Source organism: Scyliorhinus torazame, chromosome 22, assembly GCF_047496885.1.
Source record: "Scyliorhinus torazame isolate Kashiwa2021f chromosome 22, sScyTor2.1, whole genome shotgun sequence".
Lineage (NCBI taxonomy): Eukaryota > Metazoa > Chordata > Chondrichthyes > Carcharhiniformes > Scyliorhinidae > Scyliorhinus > Scyliorhinus torazame.
The window spans coordinates 101,770,170-101,787,253 of NC_092728.1; the positions used below are offsets into that span (position 1 = coordinate 101,770,170).

The 17,084-nt window shown below is 42.2% G+C and overlaps 1 protein-coding gene and 1 long non-coding RNA gene across 4 annotated transcripts in view; one reads left to right on the forward strand and one right to left on the reverse strand.

Moving 5' to 3' along the window:
* LOC140399284 (uncharacterized) overlaps positions 1-17,084 on the forward strand; it is a 130,684-nt gene that overhangs the window by 94,374 nt on the left and 19,226 nt on the right. Inside the window, exons 2-3 of the long non-coding RNA XR_011937672.1 lie at positions 1,171-1,298; positions 16,375-16,429. This is a non-coding gene — a long non-coding RNA (uncharacterized lncRNA). The remainder of the gene's footprint in view (positions 1-1,170; positions 1,299-16,374; positions 16,430-17,084) is intronic.
* usp20 (ubiquitin specific peptidase 20) overlaps positions 1-17,084 on the reverse strand; it is a 77,644-nt gene that overhangs the window by 18,466 nt on the left and 42,094 nt on the right. For 2 of the 3 annotated variants that reach the window (XM_072488755.1, XM_072488756.1), the window contains exons 11-21: positions 16,873-17,010; positions 16,277-16,389; positions 15,348-15,520; positions 14,226-14,320; positions 12,336-12,369; positions 11,574-11,619; positions 8,352-8,532; positions 7,070-7,196; positions 3,337-3,506; positions 2,928-3,009; positions 1,133-1,241 (exon numbers count right to left, since the gene is read on the reverse strand). In XM_072488755.1, coding sequence (XP_072344856.1) covers positions 1,133-1,241; positions 2,928-3,009; positions 3,337-3,506; positions 7,070-7,196; positions 8,352-8,532; positions 11,574-11,619; positions 12,336-12,369; positions 14,226-14,320; positions 15,348-15,520; positions 16,277-16,389; positions 16,873-17,010 — 1,268 coding nt within the window. The remainder of the gene's footprint in view (positions 1-1,132; positions 1,242-2,927; positions 3,010-3,336; positions 3,507-7,069; positions 7,197-8,351; positions 8,533-11,573; positions 11,620-12,335; positions 12,370-14,225; positions 14,321-15,347; positions 15,521-16,276; positions 16,390-16,872; positions 17,011-17,084) is intronic. The other variant, XM_072488757.1, reaches the window with a different exon arrangement.

Below are 17,084 nucleotides of genomic sequence, written 5' to 3' on the forward strand. Positions count from 1 at the left end.
GGGGTCTGACCAGAACCTTATACAGCCTCAGAAGTACTTCCCTGGCCTTGTATGCTAGCCCTCTCAACACGAATGCTGACACTGCATTTGCCTTCCTAACTGCCGAATGAACCTGCACGTTAACCGAGAATCGTGAACAAGGACTCCCAAGTCCCTTTGTGCTTCTGATTTCCCCATTTAGAAAATAGTCCATGCCTAAGTTCCTCCTTTCAAAGTGCATAACCTCACTTTTCCACATTGTATTCCATAGGATTCTATGATTTCCCACTTATTTGCCCACTCTCCTAGTCTGTCCAAGTCTTTCTGCAGCCCCCCTGTTTCTTCAATACTACCTGTCCCTCTACATATCTTTTAATCATCTGCAAACTTAGCAACAGTGCCTTCAGTTCCTTCTTCCAGATTGTTAATGCATATTGTGAAAAGTTGTGGTCCCAGCACCGACCCGAGGCACACCACTAGTCACCGGCTGCCATCCTGAAAGAGACCCCTTTATCCCTACTCTCTGCCTTCTGCCAGTCAGCCAATCCTCTATCCATGCCAAGATCTTACCCTTAACACCATGGGCTAACGTTGAAGATTCCTTTCACTAGTGTGTTGTTGCATCAACTTCCAGAGTTATGGAAGTTGTATTCACGCACAAGAATTTGTAAGCGGCCAATCTGGCACTGGCAGGAGATCTCTCATGGTTGGGAAGGGAATCAGAGAAAGTAACTCAGGTGGATACTCCAATTCCAGAGTGACACAGAGAGGGGCTGGGAGCAGAATAGCCCCATTGTCACGATACATTGTGCGAGATAATGTAAAACGTGGGACTTTAAAAAAAAAAAAACTGTAGAACTTTGGAAAAAGTATTAGTAACTCTTCCTCCATGGTCACTAATTCAAAACACTGGAAACGTCCTTCACAACAGCACTGTGGGTGGGTGTACCTGCAACAAATGGGAGTTCAGCCGCTCAAGGCGGCACCTCACCTCTAGTTGGCTAGTGACGCCCACACCAAAAGAATTTATTTAAAAACTGGCATTTCCTAGACAAGAATTTAATTCTCAAGAGCTCAAACCACTTCTGTAACAGTTACGTAGCAATTCTACAATAAACAATTACTTTTAGGGTGATGCACTATGATGGCTGACCTTTATAAAAGTGTCAACTTCCATTTTCCTCCTTTTAGCAATTGCCTCAATTTCTACTTGGCAAATGGAACAGATGTACAAATGGTTCACAGCAGGGCCACCTCCAAACCTGCCACAATCACAAGACAAGAATATTGAAACGTCCAGCAACATTGTTAGATGATTGGTGAGTGTCAGATTTATTGAGCCTGCGCCATTATTTTGTCAAACAGCACAATTCTTCTCTTATTACTCACGATGCTCCAACCTTTCTCCTTAGCCCTCACCATCCTTAGTTGCCTAATAAGTATGCGCCGTTTTTAACAATCTTAATTGAATCAACATTTGTGATCGACTGGGATCGTGTGCTAAATATCACGCACCAAGGGAAGCATTTTTTTCTGGGATTTTCTTTCAATCAGCGTAGTTCTGGTTTTAAAAACTGTTTTGAAATCCACAACTGAAAGGATGAGTCATTCCCAAACAAACCTCTTCATTACCGTTCATTATTTTAAGCACCTCTGTCACATCAACCTTGACCTCCCCCATCTCTATGGAACATGATCAAGGTTTATCAAGACTCTCATTTTGACAGGGTCCCATCACCGCAGAGGTCACCTTGCTATATCGTCACTGGACTTCTTCCAAGGCCAATATATTCACCTCGTTAGGTTACCCAAAACATACAGCGCTCTAAATGAGCGTATAACAAAGAACAAAGAAAAGTACAGCATAGGAACAGGCCCTTCGGCCTCCCAAGCCTGCGCCGATCATGCTGCCCGTCAAAACTAAAATCTTCTACACTTCCGGGGTCCGTATCCCTTTATTCCCATCCTATTCATGTATTTGTCAAGATGCCCCTTAAACGTCACTATCGCCCTGCTTCCACCACCTCCTCCGGCAGCAAGTACCAGGCACCCACTACCCTCGGTGTAAAAAAACTTGCCTCGTACATCTCCTCTAAACCTTGCCCCTTAATCTTATGCCCCCTAATGATTGACCCCTCTATCCTGGTTAGCACTGTGGCTTCACAGCGCCAGAGCCCCGGGTTCGATTCCCGGTTGGGTCACTGTCTGAGCGGAGTCTGCAAGTTCTCCCCGTGTCTGCGTGGGTTTCCTCCAGGTGCTCCAGTTTCCTCCCACAAGTCCCGAAAAGATGTGCTGTTAGGTAATTTGGACATTCTGAATTCTCCCTCGGTGTACCCGAACAGGCGGCAGAATATGGCGACTAGGGGCTTTTCATAGTAACTTCATTGCAATGCAAGCCTACTTGTGACAATAAAGATTATTATTATAATGTCTGACAAACACAACATGCAAACAGCTCATTCTGTCATTCTCCTGTCAGAGGTGGTGGATGGCTTCTGTTCACCCTCCCCAAAAGCAGCACAATCGAGGCAAAAAACAAAAGCAGTAACCAATTGACAATTATTCCTTTTGGAAGTGATAAAATAGGCTTTTTTTGTTCAAGTCAAAAATCAAATATCATCAGAACACGGATTAAAAAAACAACATTCTTTTCTTTAGAAACAAACATTTAAGGGTGGCACGGTGGCACAGCGGTTCGCACTGCTGCCTCAAGGCGCCGAGGACCCGGGTTCGATCCCGCCCCCGCGTCACTGTCCGTTTGGAACATTCTCCCCGTGTCTGCGTGGGTCTCAGCCCCCACAACCCAAAGGTGCGGAGAGTAGGTGGATTGGCCATGCTAAATTGCCCCTTAATTGGGGGAAAAAAAAAAAGAATTGGGCACTCTAAATTTATATTTAAAAAAAAAGAAAAATTGTTCACGACCAATTTTCAGGAATCTTTACACTTGCCTGTTGTACAGATATTCCCATACATTTTGGGGCAGAATCACTACCAGATCATCAATGTAATGATACTTATTTGGCGGAATGCCTGTAAAAGGAAGAAAAATTATTGCTACCTGCAGTCATGTTGGAAACAGAAAACAAAAATCACTCAGCAGTCAATCCACACAATGGAAACGATGTCAGGGTGACAGAGCTCAGCACGTTTGAACATCTTACAGGTCTCGGACAGCACACTTATCTCTACAACATTCCGATGCTCACAAGTACACACAGATACTTGCAATTTATGAATGTCTGATCTTTATTTATAAGGATTTCTTCTTTTCAAGAATGATGATGCCCTTCACTTCCAGATTTGCTAAATTCTAGACTTATGCAGGTGCTAGATCCTCCATTTATCTCACGTGCTGACCTCCATGTACGCAGAGGAAGGTGTGGTTGGTGATTGGCCCCGGTTCGGTGAAGGTGTTGAACTTGTTCAGCCACTCTCTGGAGATGTAGAACTGGAGGAGGCTGGGCTCCTTTGCATTGGCCAAAGCTACAACCTTCTGTCTCTCACGGACTGCCTCTTCACTGCTCTTCCTGCAACATACGTTCAAAACATAAAGTAGCTGAGGAAAAGAATGGTAGAGGAGCACAACTCGATATCAAGTCACAGATACTCCTCAAAGCACAAAAAAAGGACTTTACTGCTTTCTAGAAAACTACTGAACCCAGATTTATTTGGCTGGACGATAGAAAATGCAAAAAGCTAACCAAAAAAAGTGTGTGTGTGTGTGGGGGGGGGGGGGGGGGGGGGGGGGGGGGGGGGGCAGTATAATCAAGAAATAACTTTCTACATAGTAAAAGTTTTCAACATCACTTCCAAAATTAATAAATGGACTACACAGCCAAGTGGTATATTATAAAAAGCAAGTGAAATATGATGACAGATTGAGTCCATGAGGATTATATTCGTTGGAGATCAGAAGAGTTGGGGGAAGAGGTGGATCTCATAGAAACCTATATAATTTTAACAGAACTAGACAGTGTAGAGGCGATGGAGAATCCAGAACCAGGGGTCACAGTCTGAGGGTACAGGGTAGACCATTGAGGACTGAATGGCCACCTCCTGCTCCTATTTTCTGTTCAAATCCAAATTAACACAGATTATACACAACACAAAAGATTTAGCCACAGTAAACCTAAACTTGAAATTAATTTAATATCTTCTTCCGGGCATCATTTAGAATACAGGCAGAAGTAAACCAGCACGGTAGAACACGTGGATAGCACTGTGGCTTCACAGCGCCAGGCTCCCAGGTTCGATTCCCGGCTTGAATCACTGTCTGTGCCGAGTCTGCACGTTCTCCCCGTGTCTGCGTGGGTTTCCTCCGGGTGCTCCGAGTTTCCTCCCACAGTCCAAAGACGTGCAGGTTAGGTGGATTGGCCATGATAAATTGCCCTTAGTGACCAAAAAGGTTAGGAGGGGTTCTTGGGTTACGGGGATAGGGTGGAGGTGAGAGCTTAAGTGGGTCGGTGCAGACTCAATGGGCCGAATGGCCTCCTTCTGCACTGTATGTTCTAAAAAAAACAATTCATTTTGGCTGACTTCAGTCATGTCAAACTCTCCTGCGAGGGGAGTACAAAAGAGTACTCAGAAACGTTCAGAATGGAGGCAACTATCTCCCTGCGAAATTAAATGTTCACCCACCAGGTTACAGAATGAACGGTGGAACCATGTTCCAGCAGAAATTAATACATTCATGAGTCGAGGGGAAAAAAATTGGTCAAAAACTCAAAGAAAGGCAACCCTTTCAATATTCAACTTGCTAAATATATACAGAAAATAGTGCATCTTCCCGATGTTCCCTTTCAGAAATGTCTTCCATCAGCCGTGGAGATTTAATTTCAATCTCCGACAATGTTCTCAAGAGTCCATAAGCATGCATTTTGTTTCACGACTAATGAAATAACGCTTTCGTGATTGATAAATTATATTTCAGAAAACATTTGCTTCAGTCTCCAGGTGCTTTTTAAAAAAAAAGTCTTAGAAGCTGAAACTAGAGCAGTTTTGTATTAAAAAGTTAGCGAAGCTGTTCCAATTCAATTCTAAAAGACTAAAGCACATTTTCCCAGCACCAGACCCCATGCTGATCCACTCTAGCAACATTAAGCCTCTGTTCTCCAAAATATGGCAATTCTGGGATGGACGCATGGTGGAAGGCTCAAATGCTGGGTCCCAAGGACGATACATAATATTTTAATAATTTGGCTCCCGAGACATCTTTCTATGTTCGGTAATAAGGGGATCAAGGGTTATGGGGAGAAGGCAGGAGAATGGGGTTGAGAAATCTATCAGCCGTGATTGAATGGCAGAGACTCGGTGGGCTGAGATGCCTAATTCTACTCCTATGCCTTATGGTCCTGTGACATTCATAAAAGCAATTTGAAAAAGCACAGCATGGAATTCCACGGGTCACTCTGAGACAAGAACTTCACAGATCAGAGTCTGAATGCAGAAAGCCAACTAATTTAGATTGAAAATTAGACCTCCATTTGTATTATCAATATAACAAATTAAGGAGCAACACAGTGGTGCAGTGGTTAGCATTGCTGCCCCACAGAGCCGAGGTGCCAGGTTCGATCCCGGATCTGGGTCACTGTCCATGTGGAGGTTGCATATTCTCCCCATGTTTGCATGGGTTTCGCCCCCACAACCCAAAAAGATGTGCAGGGTAGGTGGATTGGCTAAATTGCTCTTTAATTGGAAAAAAAAATGAATTGGGGACTCTAAATTAAACAAAAATATACAACAACTTAACCTATATGGACATATATAAAAGGAGCACAGTTTATACAACTCTTTGTAAAGGGTGGCACGGTGACAGTGCTCCGGTTTCCTCCCACGGTCCAAAGATGTGCCGGTTAGGTGGATTGTCGTGCTAAATTGCCCCTTCGTGTCCAGAAGGTTAGGTGGCATTACTGGGTTATGGGGATAGGGTGGGGGCACAAGCTTAAGCAGGGTGCCCTTTCAGAGGATTGGTGCAGACTCGATGGGCCAAAAGTCCTCCTTCTGCACTGTAGTGATTCTAGGATTTTGCAGGCAGCAATTCAAATTTTGATTCACGGAAAGTATAATTTGAAATAAAACCAGTTTTCTTATTATTGATAGGAAATACTTGGTAGGTTTAGTTCACAACTTGGTGGGGCTGAGGAAAGAGAACTGGAAAGAGAACTGAGTGAGAATCCTTTACGTTATTATGATTGTTGCGTACAATTATAAATTAAACACCCTGGCAGAGAAAACAGTGCTCAGCATGCAAGGTCAATAAGAAAAATTGGCAGTGCTAAAGTCCGGAGTCAAAAATCAGCACAATATACAACTGCCTAGTATCTACCAGGTGCTGAGTTGCACAGGGTTTATACTGTGCAGATGGAAAGAGGAAACAGTGCTCGAGTTTATAAATCTGAAATATTCAAATCTGGACAACTTATACTGCAATGCTTGCACTATTGAGATCTAGTTTATGGAATGGTACACAAATCAAGCTTCCAGAAAGGAAAAGTTGTGAATTGATGTATCATTTAAAAAAAAATTTAGAGTACCCAATTATTTTTCTTTCCAATTAAGGGGCAATTTAGCGTGGCCAATCCACCTAACCTACACATCTTTGGATTGTGGGGGTGAAACCCACGCAGACACGGGGAGAATGTGCAAACTCTCCACGGGCAGTGACCCAGGGCCGGGATTCGAACCCGGGTCCTCAGCGCTGTAGTCCCAGTGCTAACCACTGCTCCGCGTGCCACCCCTTGCAGCACCTGTCACAATGTGCCAAAAAGCTTTACAGCCGATTACGCACTTTTGAGTATAGTCACTGCTGTGATGTGGGAAACGCAAGAGCCAATTCGTGCATAGTGAGGTTCCACATTCAGCTATGTGATTGACCAGATTATCTGTTTTTTGGAATGTAGGTCAAGGGATAATTATTGGCCAAGACACCTGGGGGGGGGGGGGAGGAATTCCCCTATCTATCTTTGAAATAGTCCCATGGGATCTTTTTACGCTCACCTGAGGGGGCAGATGGGTGGTGGTTTAAACGTCTCACATAGATCGCTAGATTTTAAGTGCATATTTTAGGCATAATGATTCAAGTATTCCTCACCTGTAAAAAAGTACATAAGCCTCAGCATTCTGTACAACCGTCTCATGGACCTCGGTGACGTACTGATCATCAAACTCGTACCATTGGCCATTAATTACATTCTGGCAATAAGCTATGTAGTGACCACCTGTAAGAACACCGGTTTAGTCCAGGGTTGCATCACCGCAATCAACAGAAACTGAAACGTGCCCAGTCGCAAACATCTGACTGTGCCTAAATTCCGTGTTTGACCCTTAAAAGCTTTAAAGCAGGAGTGCCCAAGCCGTGGCCCCCCAACCATCTCAATCTGGCCCAGGAAGCCAGGCAACTTTGTTCAATTCGTCTACTCCTGACAATTCAAACTTTGCTTTTTGGGGGACTACTACATCATCCAAATGACTTGAATTTTGCGGAAATTTAGTACATAATAAAATAAAACTCCAATTACCAATTTGAAAGCAGGTAATTTTAAGAGGGGTAGACTGTATGCTTCTTACTCACTGGTTTATCGTGCTTGAATTTGGTGGGCCTGGAGGTTGGGAAAGAGCTCCTCTTAAGGCTGCTGCTTCAAATGCTGGATAAATCTTAAAATCAGAACACCAAAAATCATTAACACCAAAAATCATTAGTAAAGCTAACGGGAAAACAAGATTTTGCATCTGCGTGCGTCCATGCACCTGCAGCCCCTTGAGGCTCCATAATCTGTATCAATGCAGGCTTTGAAGAAAATAAAGCTTGCACACTGTAGCTATAAAGCATCAATTGCTCACTTCAGTGATCAACATACTTATGTTTTTCTATGGGTGCAGTAATGTTTTAAAAAACAAATTGAAAACCATACAAGAGTCCACATCAAGTTACTTCATTCAGACCGAAATTGAAAAAACTTAATTGTTTTACAGTCAGAAATTATAATTTTTTTAAAGCAGATTGTGACGTCAAACTAACAGGAGGTGACTGCACCCTTCTTTCGAAAATATTTCCCCCTCGACAGCTCATGAAGGTCATAGACTATATTCCTGAAACACACTTTACATTATCTATTCAAGATAGCTTGTGTAACAATGAATTGAACACTATTTTCGCAGAAGCCAAAACTATAGATTGCTCATTCAGAGCTTTTCAATGGCAATTTTAAATAAGGGGCACAGGTTACAGTAGTTTTATTTCTAACTTGGGCCTTTTGAATAATTCAGTGGTAGAATTTAAAAAAACCATTTACATCTAGAGCAGTCATAGCCAAATACAAGACTCCGTGAGCCACTCATTATCTGTTTCAAAGAATCACATTGTGTTTACTTACTGCCTGCAGTTCCATGATGACAGATAACAGATAAAAGATCGTAGCTTGTGATTTGAGAAGGACTCTCCTTGGAAAGAAAGGGTCGAAGGCCAAGACCTTCCAGTGGGAAAGATACATGGCTATTTACTTTAAAGGAGTACATCACTTCATGTCGAAAGCGCTTCAAGTGAACACAAAGAATCTGGAAATGGGGAGACAAGGGTTTAAAGTTAGAGCTGGCTGTTTAAAACCAGATTACAAATCTTGCATAGGCGGCACTTGTGGTGAGATTTTTTTTCCCCCCCGTCAAAATTCCCCAGTCAGCTTTGCCATGCCAACTATCACAATGTAGTTGCAGGATCTGGCCAGCAGATGATACCGTGTACTGAGTTTCTTTTTTGTCAAATTTTGAGTACCCAATTATTTTTTGTTTTTCCAATTAAGGTGCAATTTAGCGTGGTCAATCCACCTAACCTGCATATCTTTGGGTTCTGGGGGGTTGAAACCCACGCAGACATGGGGAGAATGTGAAAACTCCACACGGACAGTGACCCAAGACCGGGATTCGAACCCGGGTCCTCAGTGCCGCAGTCCCAGTGCTATCCACTGCGCCACATGCCACCCTGTGTGCTGAGTTTCTAAAGTCTCTCTCCTAATCTGTTACCACCTTATATCTAAAGCAACCTTTACCTAGAATAATAATCTTTATTGTCACAAATTGTTACTGTGAAAAGCCCGCAGACATGAACTGATTGAGAGCAAGGACATTGGCAAATTTACTGGAATTACATCACAGTACTGGATGCAACTTTTATAAAAGCAATATAATTGCTACAATGGTATAGTTATTCACAAAACTAACAAAATAAAAAGGCCTTAATCAAGCCATTCGTATGTGGTGCTAATGATACCGTTACAATTCAGAGCCTGGTGGTGATGAAGGATAGAACTGGAAGTCTTTATACATTTACACGCTTTTATTTTACAGAGACACCCATTAAATATGGCGCACCTCCAATCCAAATGCCAATTTTGCTCCCATATAGGGGAACAGATGAACCCCCAGTTACTGCCTATTACCCGAACGCAATTAAACATCCAAATGCACAATTAAGGCCATCAATCCTTCCAATCCCGTTCCCAGATTAAGTTACTGCATTTAGCACTTCATAAAATCATGGAGCACAGAGGGAGGCCATTTCTGCTGTTCAAAGGCATTATCCAATTAGTCCCATTCCCCTGCTCTTTCCCCACAGCACAGTTTTGCTGCAAATTAACTGTTACAATCTCCCAATATAAAATGGGTCAGCTGGGGCAAAGAATTCAAATGCGAGTGGGACACTGGCGAGATGGGGGAAGGGGCGGGGAGCTACTACATCGCAATATCACTCGACAAGTCGACAAGTGCCAGTGCTGCAAAGTTCCCAGTTTTATGGAAGCAGCTCGTGTCTGTCTCCACAGAAATGGCACAGGTCGGCCTGAAGAGGTGGATACAAAAAAAAAAGAGTGGGGATGAACAAGAGGAATGGGAATTGACCTGACCGCCAAGCCACAGTGGATTCAATCCTTGACCCATTTAAAAATAAAACTAACCACAATTGCTGGTTCCTACCTATTGCCACAGAGTCTTTCTTGCCCATTGGGAGGTGGTTCAGAAGTGGCCAAAATTAAAATAGCCAGATAATATGCGGTCACAGCAAGTCAATATTTTTACTTAATGTTTAAATTGAAAAGTGGCTCATGCTGAGTATTTCTTTAAAGGAAGCATGGTTACTAAACAGGATCAAAACTTGTTACTATTATGTTATCAGCAAAAATAAAGGTATCAATTACATACACAAATGTATGGAAGGAAAAGAGAAATTATAAATTTTCGTACAAATTGTGCATAAGGACACAGTTATACGTTCATATTACACAAAATATTCTTGCCAAAACCATATATAGATCATAACAATAGCTCCAAATTATGTTGAACTTCTAAATAAGACACGTGGTTTGAAAAGGGCCATAAAAACCCAGGAATCTCAAAACCAACTAATCAACTCGGAGTCAAAGCTATCAGAGCCATGCAACTTAACAGCTCCAACTTTTCACCATCCGCTGCTAGTGGAAAAGTCAATGACTGACTTGTATATATTTTTTGAAAATTTTTATTTTGGGACTCAACTTATCATTTCTAATCTGCGTGTATGTGCTTGAGTTTTTTACTATTTTTCTTGCGTTTTAGTAACTAATAAACTCACTCTTTCTTTAACTCAAGAAAACCTGATTAAATATGTTCAACGTTTTTAAAACATAAATATATCTGGTCTGGGGAAAGGTATTCACAAGGGATGGGATACTTTTTAAAATCAGCCTCGCTGTGATCAAGGGGCTGTTTAGCACTGGGCTAAATCGCTGGCTTTGAAAGCAGACCAAGGCAGGCCAGCAGCATGGTTCAATTCCCGTACCAGCCTCCCCGAACAGGCGCCGGAATGTGGCGACTAGGGGCTTTTCACAGTAACTTCATTTGAAGCCTACTTGTGACAATAAGCGATTTTCATTTTCATCAACCGAGGGGGTTTGAATAAAGACGAGGAGCCAGTTCATTCCTCCTCCCCCGGGATCATAACCATTTTGGGGTATTCCATCCGGAATCATAAATTGTGGCTCGCGCTGAGATAGTTCCCGGAGGGTAACAAATTGGGGTTCTTCGCCCAGGGACCAGTCGTAACAAGTTGTTGAGGTATTCAACTGAGAAATTCATTGAATCAGGCCTCACCACTGAATTTAGTTTCCTTCTGTTGAACTATACAACGAGTAGTGGTACTGCACTGCAGAACTAGAACATATATGCCTATGATATTCCATTCAAATAACTTAACTTTACCATTGAGCTATTGGTGGAGGGTGACAAAATCTGGTTTGAGGATGGAACGGTAATAGGAACTTGTTTGTTCATGCCAAAAGACACAAAAGCAGAAAATGTATTCAAACCACTTCATGCAGTGTTTATTCTCGTGGCAAGCCCGCTTGTTCAAATTAGCCACTTTCTGTGCTTTGATTTTCTTTTTGCAGCTTAAGATAATAGCATAATAAACGGAAACAGGAACTTCACTACTTTACATAATTAGGCTTCCAATTAGGATGTGTCAACTTATTATAGACAGGTTTGCATATATAAAAAGAAACAACTTCATCAGCAGCTGGTTAATAGACTAGATAAGGACAATTGTGTCAGGTTGGATGTTTGTCACCTACCTCTGGAAGTTTAAGGACCTTACAGTACTTTACTCCATTCCTTAACCTTAAAAGGGAAACGCACAAGATTGGTGATCTTAAAACAATGCAAACACGGCGCTCACATTGCAAACATAAAATGTGGATTGTACCAATGTAAACAGTGCCAAAGCATTAAAATTGCCCTCAAACCCATCAGCTCTGACTTTTTGGACAGTTACATGAAACAGAATAGGAGACGACATTTGCGAGGGGGAGGAAGCAGGCTAGTATAAATCGTTCAATTCGGTTTCTGTTTTACTTCAGTCTGTGATTATCCATAGCTCATGCATCAGAGAACACATAAAAGATTGACATAGAAGTCGGTCAACAACATCCCCCCCAGTGTTACGGAATACCTAGAAATCTGGAAGCGCTTTCTCTCACCACCTACTCCTGAGCTTTGACGAGAGATCACTGACCTGAAACTTTAATTTCATGCTGCACTGATGCTACTAGAGAGCATTACTCGTATTTTCTGGTTTTATTGCACTCTTTTCCCCGCTCTTAAAATAATGCCGTTGCTCATTTTCATCTGTGACACGGCTTCAAATTAACATCTCATCATAAAACAGTGCACAAGGCTTGGACACTAGAACATATACATATGATAATGTGCAACATGCATGAAGTCAGATTGATTCATCGATTATCCGATATGCCAGTTGCCCCCAATCAAAGTGAACCAATGACCTAGTGGAAACACAGCTCTTAAGAAAAGCAGGTTCATATTTTCCAACTTACTTCTTACATCGCTCACAGCTGTACATGTTGTCACCTGCAAAAAATAAAAAATAAAAACACGATTTGAGGGCATCCATTAAAATCTGTTACTTGAAGACTTTTTAAAAACTCAAATTATAGTTCCTAACTGCTGACTAAAAAACCTGACGGGAAAGCAGGACAGATGTGAAACACAAGAGGCCCCAGAAGGCATCTACCCTCCAGGTGAGCATATAGTTCTCATCACATTTACTCACCTGGCTCTCATACCCCTGGGCTAGTTGGAGATTTGAGAACAAGGTGGGTAAATGTGATGAAAACTATATGTGCATGTGGAGGGAAGATGGACTACAATGTTGACAATGTGTGGTTAACCATTTTGATAGGAATAACAGCAAAAGAGCTTATTATTTAAATTATAAAATATTAAAACATGATGCTGTGCAGAGGGACCTGGGTGTCCTAGTGCATGAGTCGCAAAAAGTTGGTTTACAGGTGCAACAGGTGATTAAAGTGGTGATGGAGTTTTGTCCTTCTTTGCTAGAGGGATGGAGTTTAAGACTAGGGAGGTTAAGCTGCAATTGTATAAGGTGTTAGTGAAGTCACACCTGAAGTATTGTGTTCAGTTTTGGTCTCCTTACTTGCACTGGCACTGGAGGGTGTGCAGAGGTGATTCACTAGGTTAATCCCAGAGTTGAGGGGTTGGATTATGAGGAGAGGTTGAGTAGACTGGGACTGTACTCATTGGAATTTAGAAGGATGCGGGGGGCTCTTATAGAAACATAAAATTATGAAGGGAATAGACAGGATAGATGAGGGGAGGTTGTTTCCACTGGCGGGTGAAAGCAGAACTAGCCTCAAAATCAGGCAAAGTAAATTTAGGACTGAGTTTAGGAGGAACTTCTTCACCCAAAGGGTTGTGAATCTATGGAATTCCCTGCCCAGTGAAGCAGTTGAGGCTCCTTCATTAAATGTTTTCAAGATAAAGATAGATAGTTTTTGAAGAGTAAAGGAATAAAGGGTTATGGTGTGTGGGAGGGAAAGTCCACAAAAGATCGGCCATGATCTCATTGCATGGCGGAGCAGGCTCGAAGGGCCAGATGGCCTACTCCTGCTCCTAGTTCTTATGTAAGTGCCTCCTGGGACCTTATTTCAACTGGTTCTGCTTTCCATACAGGTTATTAGTCAGCAGTTGAAAACTGCAACTGCATTATTAAAAAGGTCTGAAAATAGTCAATTGAGGTCTTCCTTTTAAACCGAAGAGCAATGAAAAATAAGTTGCATTTATATAGCACCTTTCGCAATGGTCCAAGGCGCTTCACAGCCAATTAAGTACTTTTGAAGTGTAGCAAGTGCTGGAATTTAGGAAACATCCCAACCAATTTGTGCACAGCAAGCTCCCACAAACAGCAAATGTGATAATGATCAAATAATCTATTTTCAGTAACATTGACGGAGAGTTAATCATTGGCCTTGACCAGGATAAAGCTCTGCCCTGCTCCTTTCTCAACGTGCTATCCATGGCGCCTGCTTAAATGCAGGCATCAGTGTACAAGGGGGAAAACTAAATTCCAAGAGCTAACCAAACGATGCTTGCTTATGTCGTGAAGTGTTGTAGATAGGGGATATAGGGCAGGAGAAATTTCTTCACACCGAGAGTTCTAAGGCTGTGGAATACACTGCCGGGGTTAGCAGCTGAGGCAGAAACTAGAACAAAATGAAACTGGAGAGGTGAATGAAGGAAAATGGGGATATGAGAACAAGGTGGGTAAATGTGATAAGAACTATATGCTCACGTGGAGGGTAAATGCCGACATGGACTGGTTGGGCTGAATGGCCTGTTTCCACGTTGTAACTTCTATGTATTTCTATGAAAAGCAAACAGTACAGAATAAATCTCACTGAACTCGCCTTTCAGCTCATCAGCAGCAAAAAAGGCAGCTAAACAATCTTCTAAAGTCACTACAGGACCCCAGAACCAGCTCGGGATGCAGGACACGACAAACCTGCAACGAGAATTGTAGAAGATCCACGGTCAGTCAAAATGAGTATTTAGTTTCGAGCTGAAGTCAAGAGTTACAACCAGGAGGAAAAGTATAGGTTTTGAGCAGAAAGTAGCTAAGTAAAACGCGAGTGACCATTACAACAGAATTAAAACTAGGTCAGAAAAAAAACAAAACCCCAGTTAAATTTTCAGATCCAGATCCACACTTGAAATATAGAAGATAGAAAATATTAAATCAGGTTTCAGTTTGTGACTTGAAAATTCCGCTATTTTTCCTGATACTGGTTTAATCCCTTGATATTTAACACAATTTCAAGCACTTGGTTATTTGCAACTCTGAATCGGGGTGGGGGGGGGGGGGGGGCGCCAAAATCGATTCTGCAGGAAACGTAGTGAGGCCACTTGTGTCAATTCAGCAAATTGAATGCAATGAAAGGTGCAGTGAGGAGCGGTTGCAGGGAGGAACGTTACAGTGACTCTACATTTGGAGGGCGCCCTTTCATGAGGTCAATGGCATGGAGTTTTGATTGCTCTATGTATCTGCTGACAAAGACACAAGGTAGAGGAACAGACAAAACATCCAAATATGCTGACATGTCCGTCATGCAGAGATGAAGGTGGCAAGTGAGCTGCACAAACATGGCCGGGATAACCCCTCGCAACAACATTTACTTTCTCTTTGCCTTCATGAAGGAGTGCCCATCTTCTGCTCAGTGCTCATCTCCCCGATCAAGGGCATTCATTAAAAAAAAAATCTATTCATTGATGTCAATTTTATGTTTAAAAAAAAAATTAGACAAAGGGAAAAAATGGACCGCAGCAACACAAGTTACCTACAAAAAAGTTTGATCTAGAAGAAATTTAACATATGATCTTGGAAAATAACTAAACACTCAAAATGCAAATAATGCCATTGGACGAAGTGCAAATTTATAATAATGTGCACTAAAACGATACACAGCTTAGAGGGCCCAAAGATACATGTTGAGGTCATGCAGGATCCAGCACGTTTTGCAAACACAATTTACCTTCTTATATAATCCATAATAAATGCTACCCATCCCTGTGTTGTGTAGGCATCAGTACAGATGCCAGGTTTCACTGGTAGGTTTTGGTGGATGGATGCATGTAGCTTTGCCAGGTCCTCCTTCCCAGGAATTGGCAATGACAAATCCTGAAACGTTTCCACTGTGGAAGAAATCTGCAACAGGATAGAAACAAGAATGTTAACACGTGAAACTAGAGGTTTAAATTGGAATCCAAAATTGCTGGCTTGGTGGACTGTGCAATTACCACATTACTTCAGACGAATGTGGAGCAGGAGTAGGCCATTCAGCCCCTCGAGCCTGCCCTGCCCTTAAATAAGATCATGGTTGATCTGATTTTAACCTCAAACCGGCATTCCGTTTACCCCCGATGATCTATCACCCCTTTGCTGGCCATCTACCGATCTCTGCCATCAAAATATTCAAAGACTGCTTCCACCACCTTTTCAGGAAGAGAGTTCCATAGATTCTCTCATGACCCTCAGAGTTAAAAACATTTCATCTCATCTCCGTTCTAAATGGGCGACCCCTTATTTAAAGTGACCCCTGGTTCTAGATTCGCTGACAAGAGGAAACATTCTTTCAACATCCACCCTGTCAAGACCCCTCAGGATCTGAAAGGTTTCAATCAATTTGCCTCACAAAGCTAATGACACAGCAGCATATCTCATTAACCGTCGGATATTCTTGCATAGCTGTGCATCTGCCTCTCAGCTGGGAAAACCATAAAACTTGGCAATTCTGCTTCCAACAAGATAAAGTTTCACTTTAAACTCGCAAGACCTCTAATGAGGGATTCCATTTAGCAAGCATTGGTTACAGAACAAGAAAAGTGAAATGCACGTCAACTGCTCTGGACAGACGCAGGACCCTGTGCCATGTTGCTCTTTAAAAACTAGAGTCAAGCTTACTCTATCGCAGGTGAGACACTGGACTAGGCTCAATATCGACCCATCAAAGATATCAGAAATTACACTGCGATACTTGGCCTGCTTTCTCTTTTTGGCAGATAACAGAAGCTGGGCTAAGTGAAGAAGAAAAGAGTATGGAATTACATTCTGCAGGTAATATGCAATTAAAATTCCATATTAATAAACCATTATTTTATAGAAAACAACAGAATTGCTAGATTTGGGTGGTCACAAGCTGATGAGGTATGCAAGGCCGATAGCAGTTGGATAAAATTATTTGCGGTTCCGAATTAAATGGTAATGGGTTTTTAGTAAGACTACAAAGCTTCATCGCTCCGTGAACAAGATTGTGCTAATACCAGATCCTCATTTGGCCAAAACGTGCTACCATTAAGTTACTAAAGAATGCTTTAAGCACTCTGGTTAGAAACATCAATTTGAATTGCAAAGGAACTCACTTTAAAAAAAATGATTGTTATAATAACCGCACGTGACAGAAAGAACAAAGACTTTCGAACTTCACGTTTAAAAATTCAGCCTATAGAAAAACCCCAAATGAAAATGGCCACCTTTTAAACTACTGGAGAGAAGGTTACCTTTTTTGAATGAAAACGACGATACAGCCCGCATTGGACTTGCCCGAGGTGGGCTGCTGGACAAATTGGAATGCATTTCCTGGTGGATGGGGCTGCAGGACCGTGATGTGCAGCGCATGTTTACATCATTGTCAGGTTCTGCGAGAGATAAACAGGAATCAAAAACAGATATTATAGCCTCCAAACGAGGCTGCTGGGCACAACATATTATG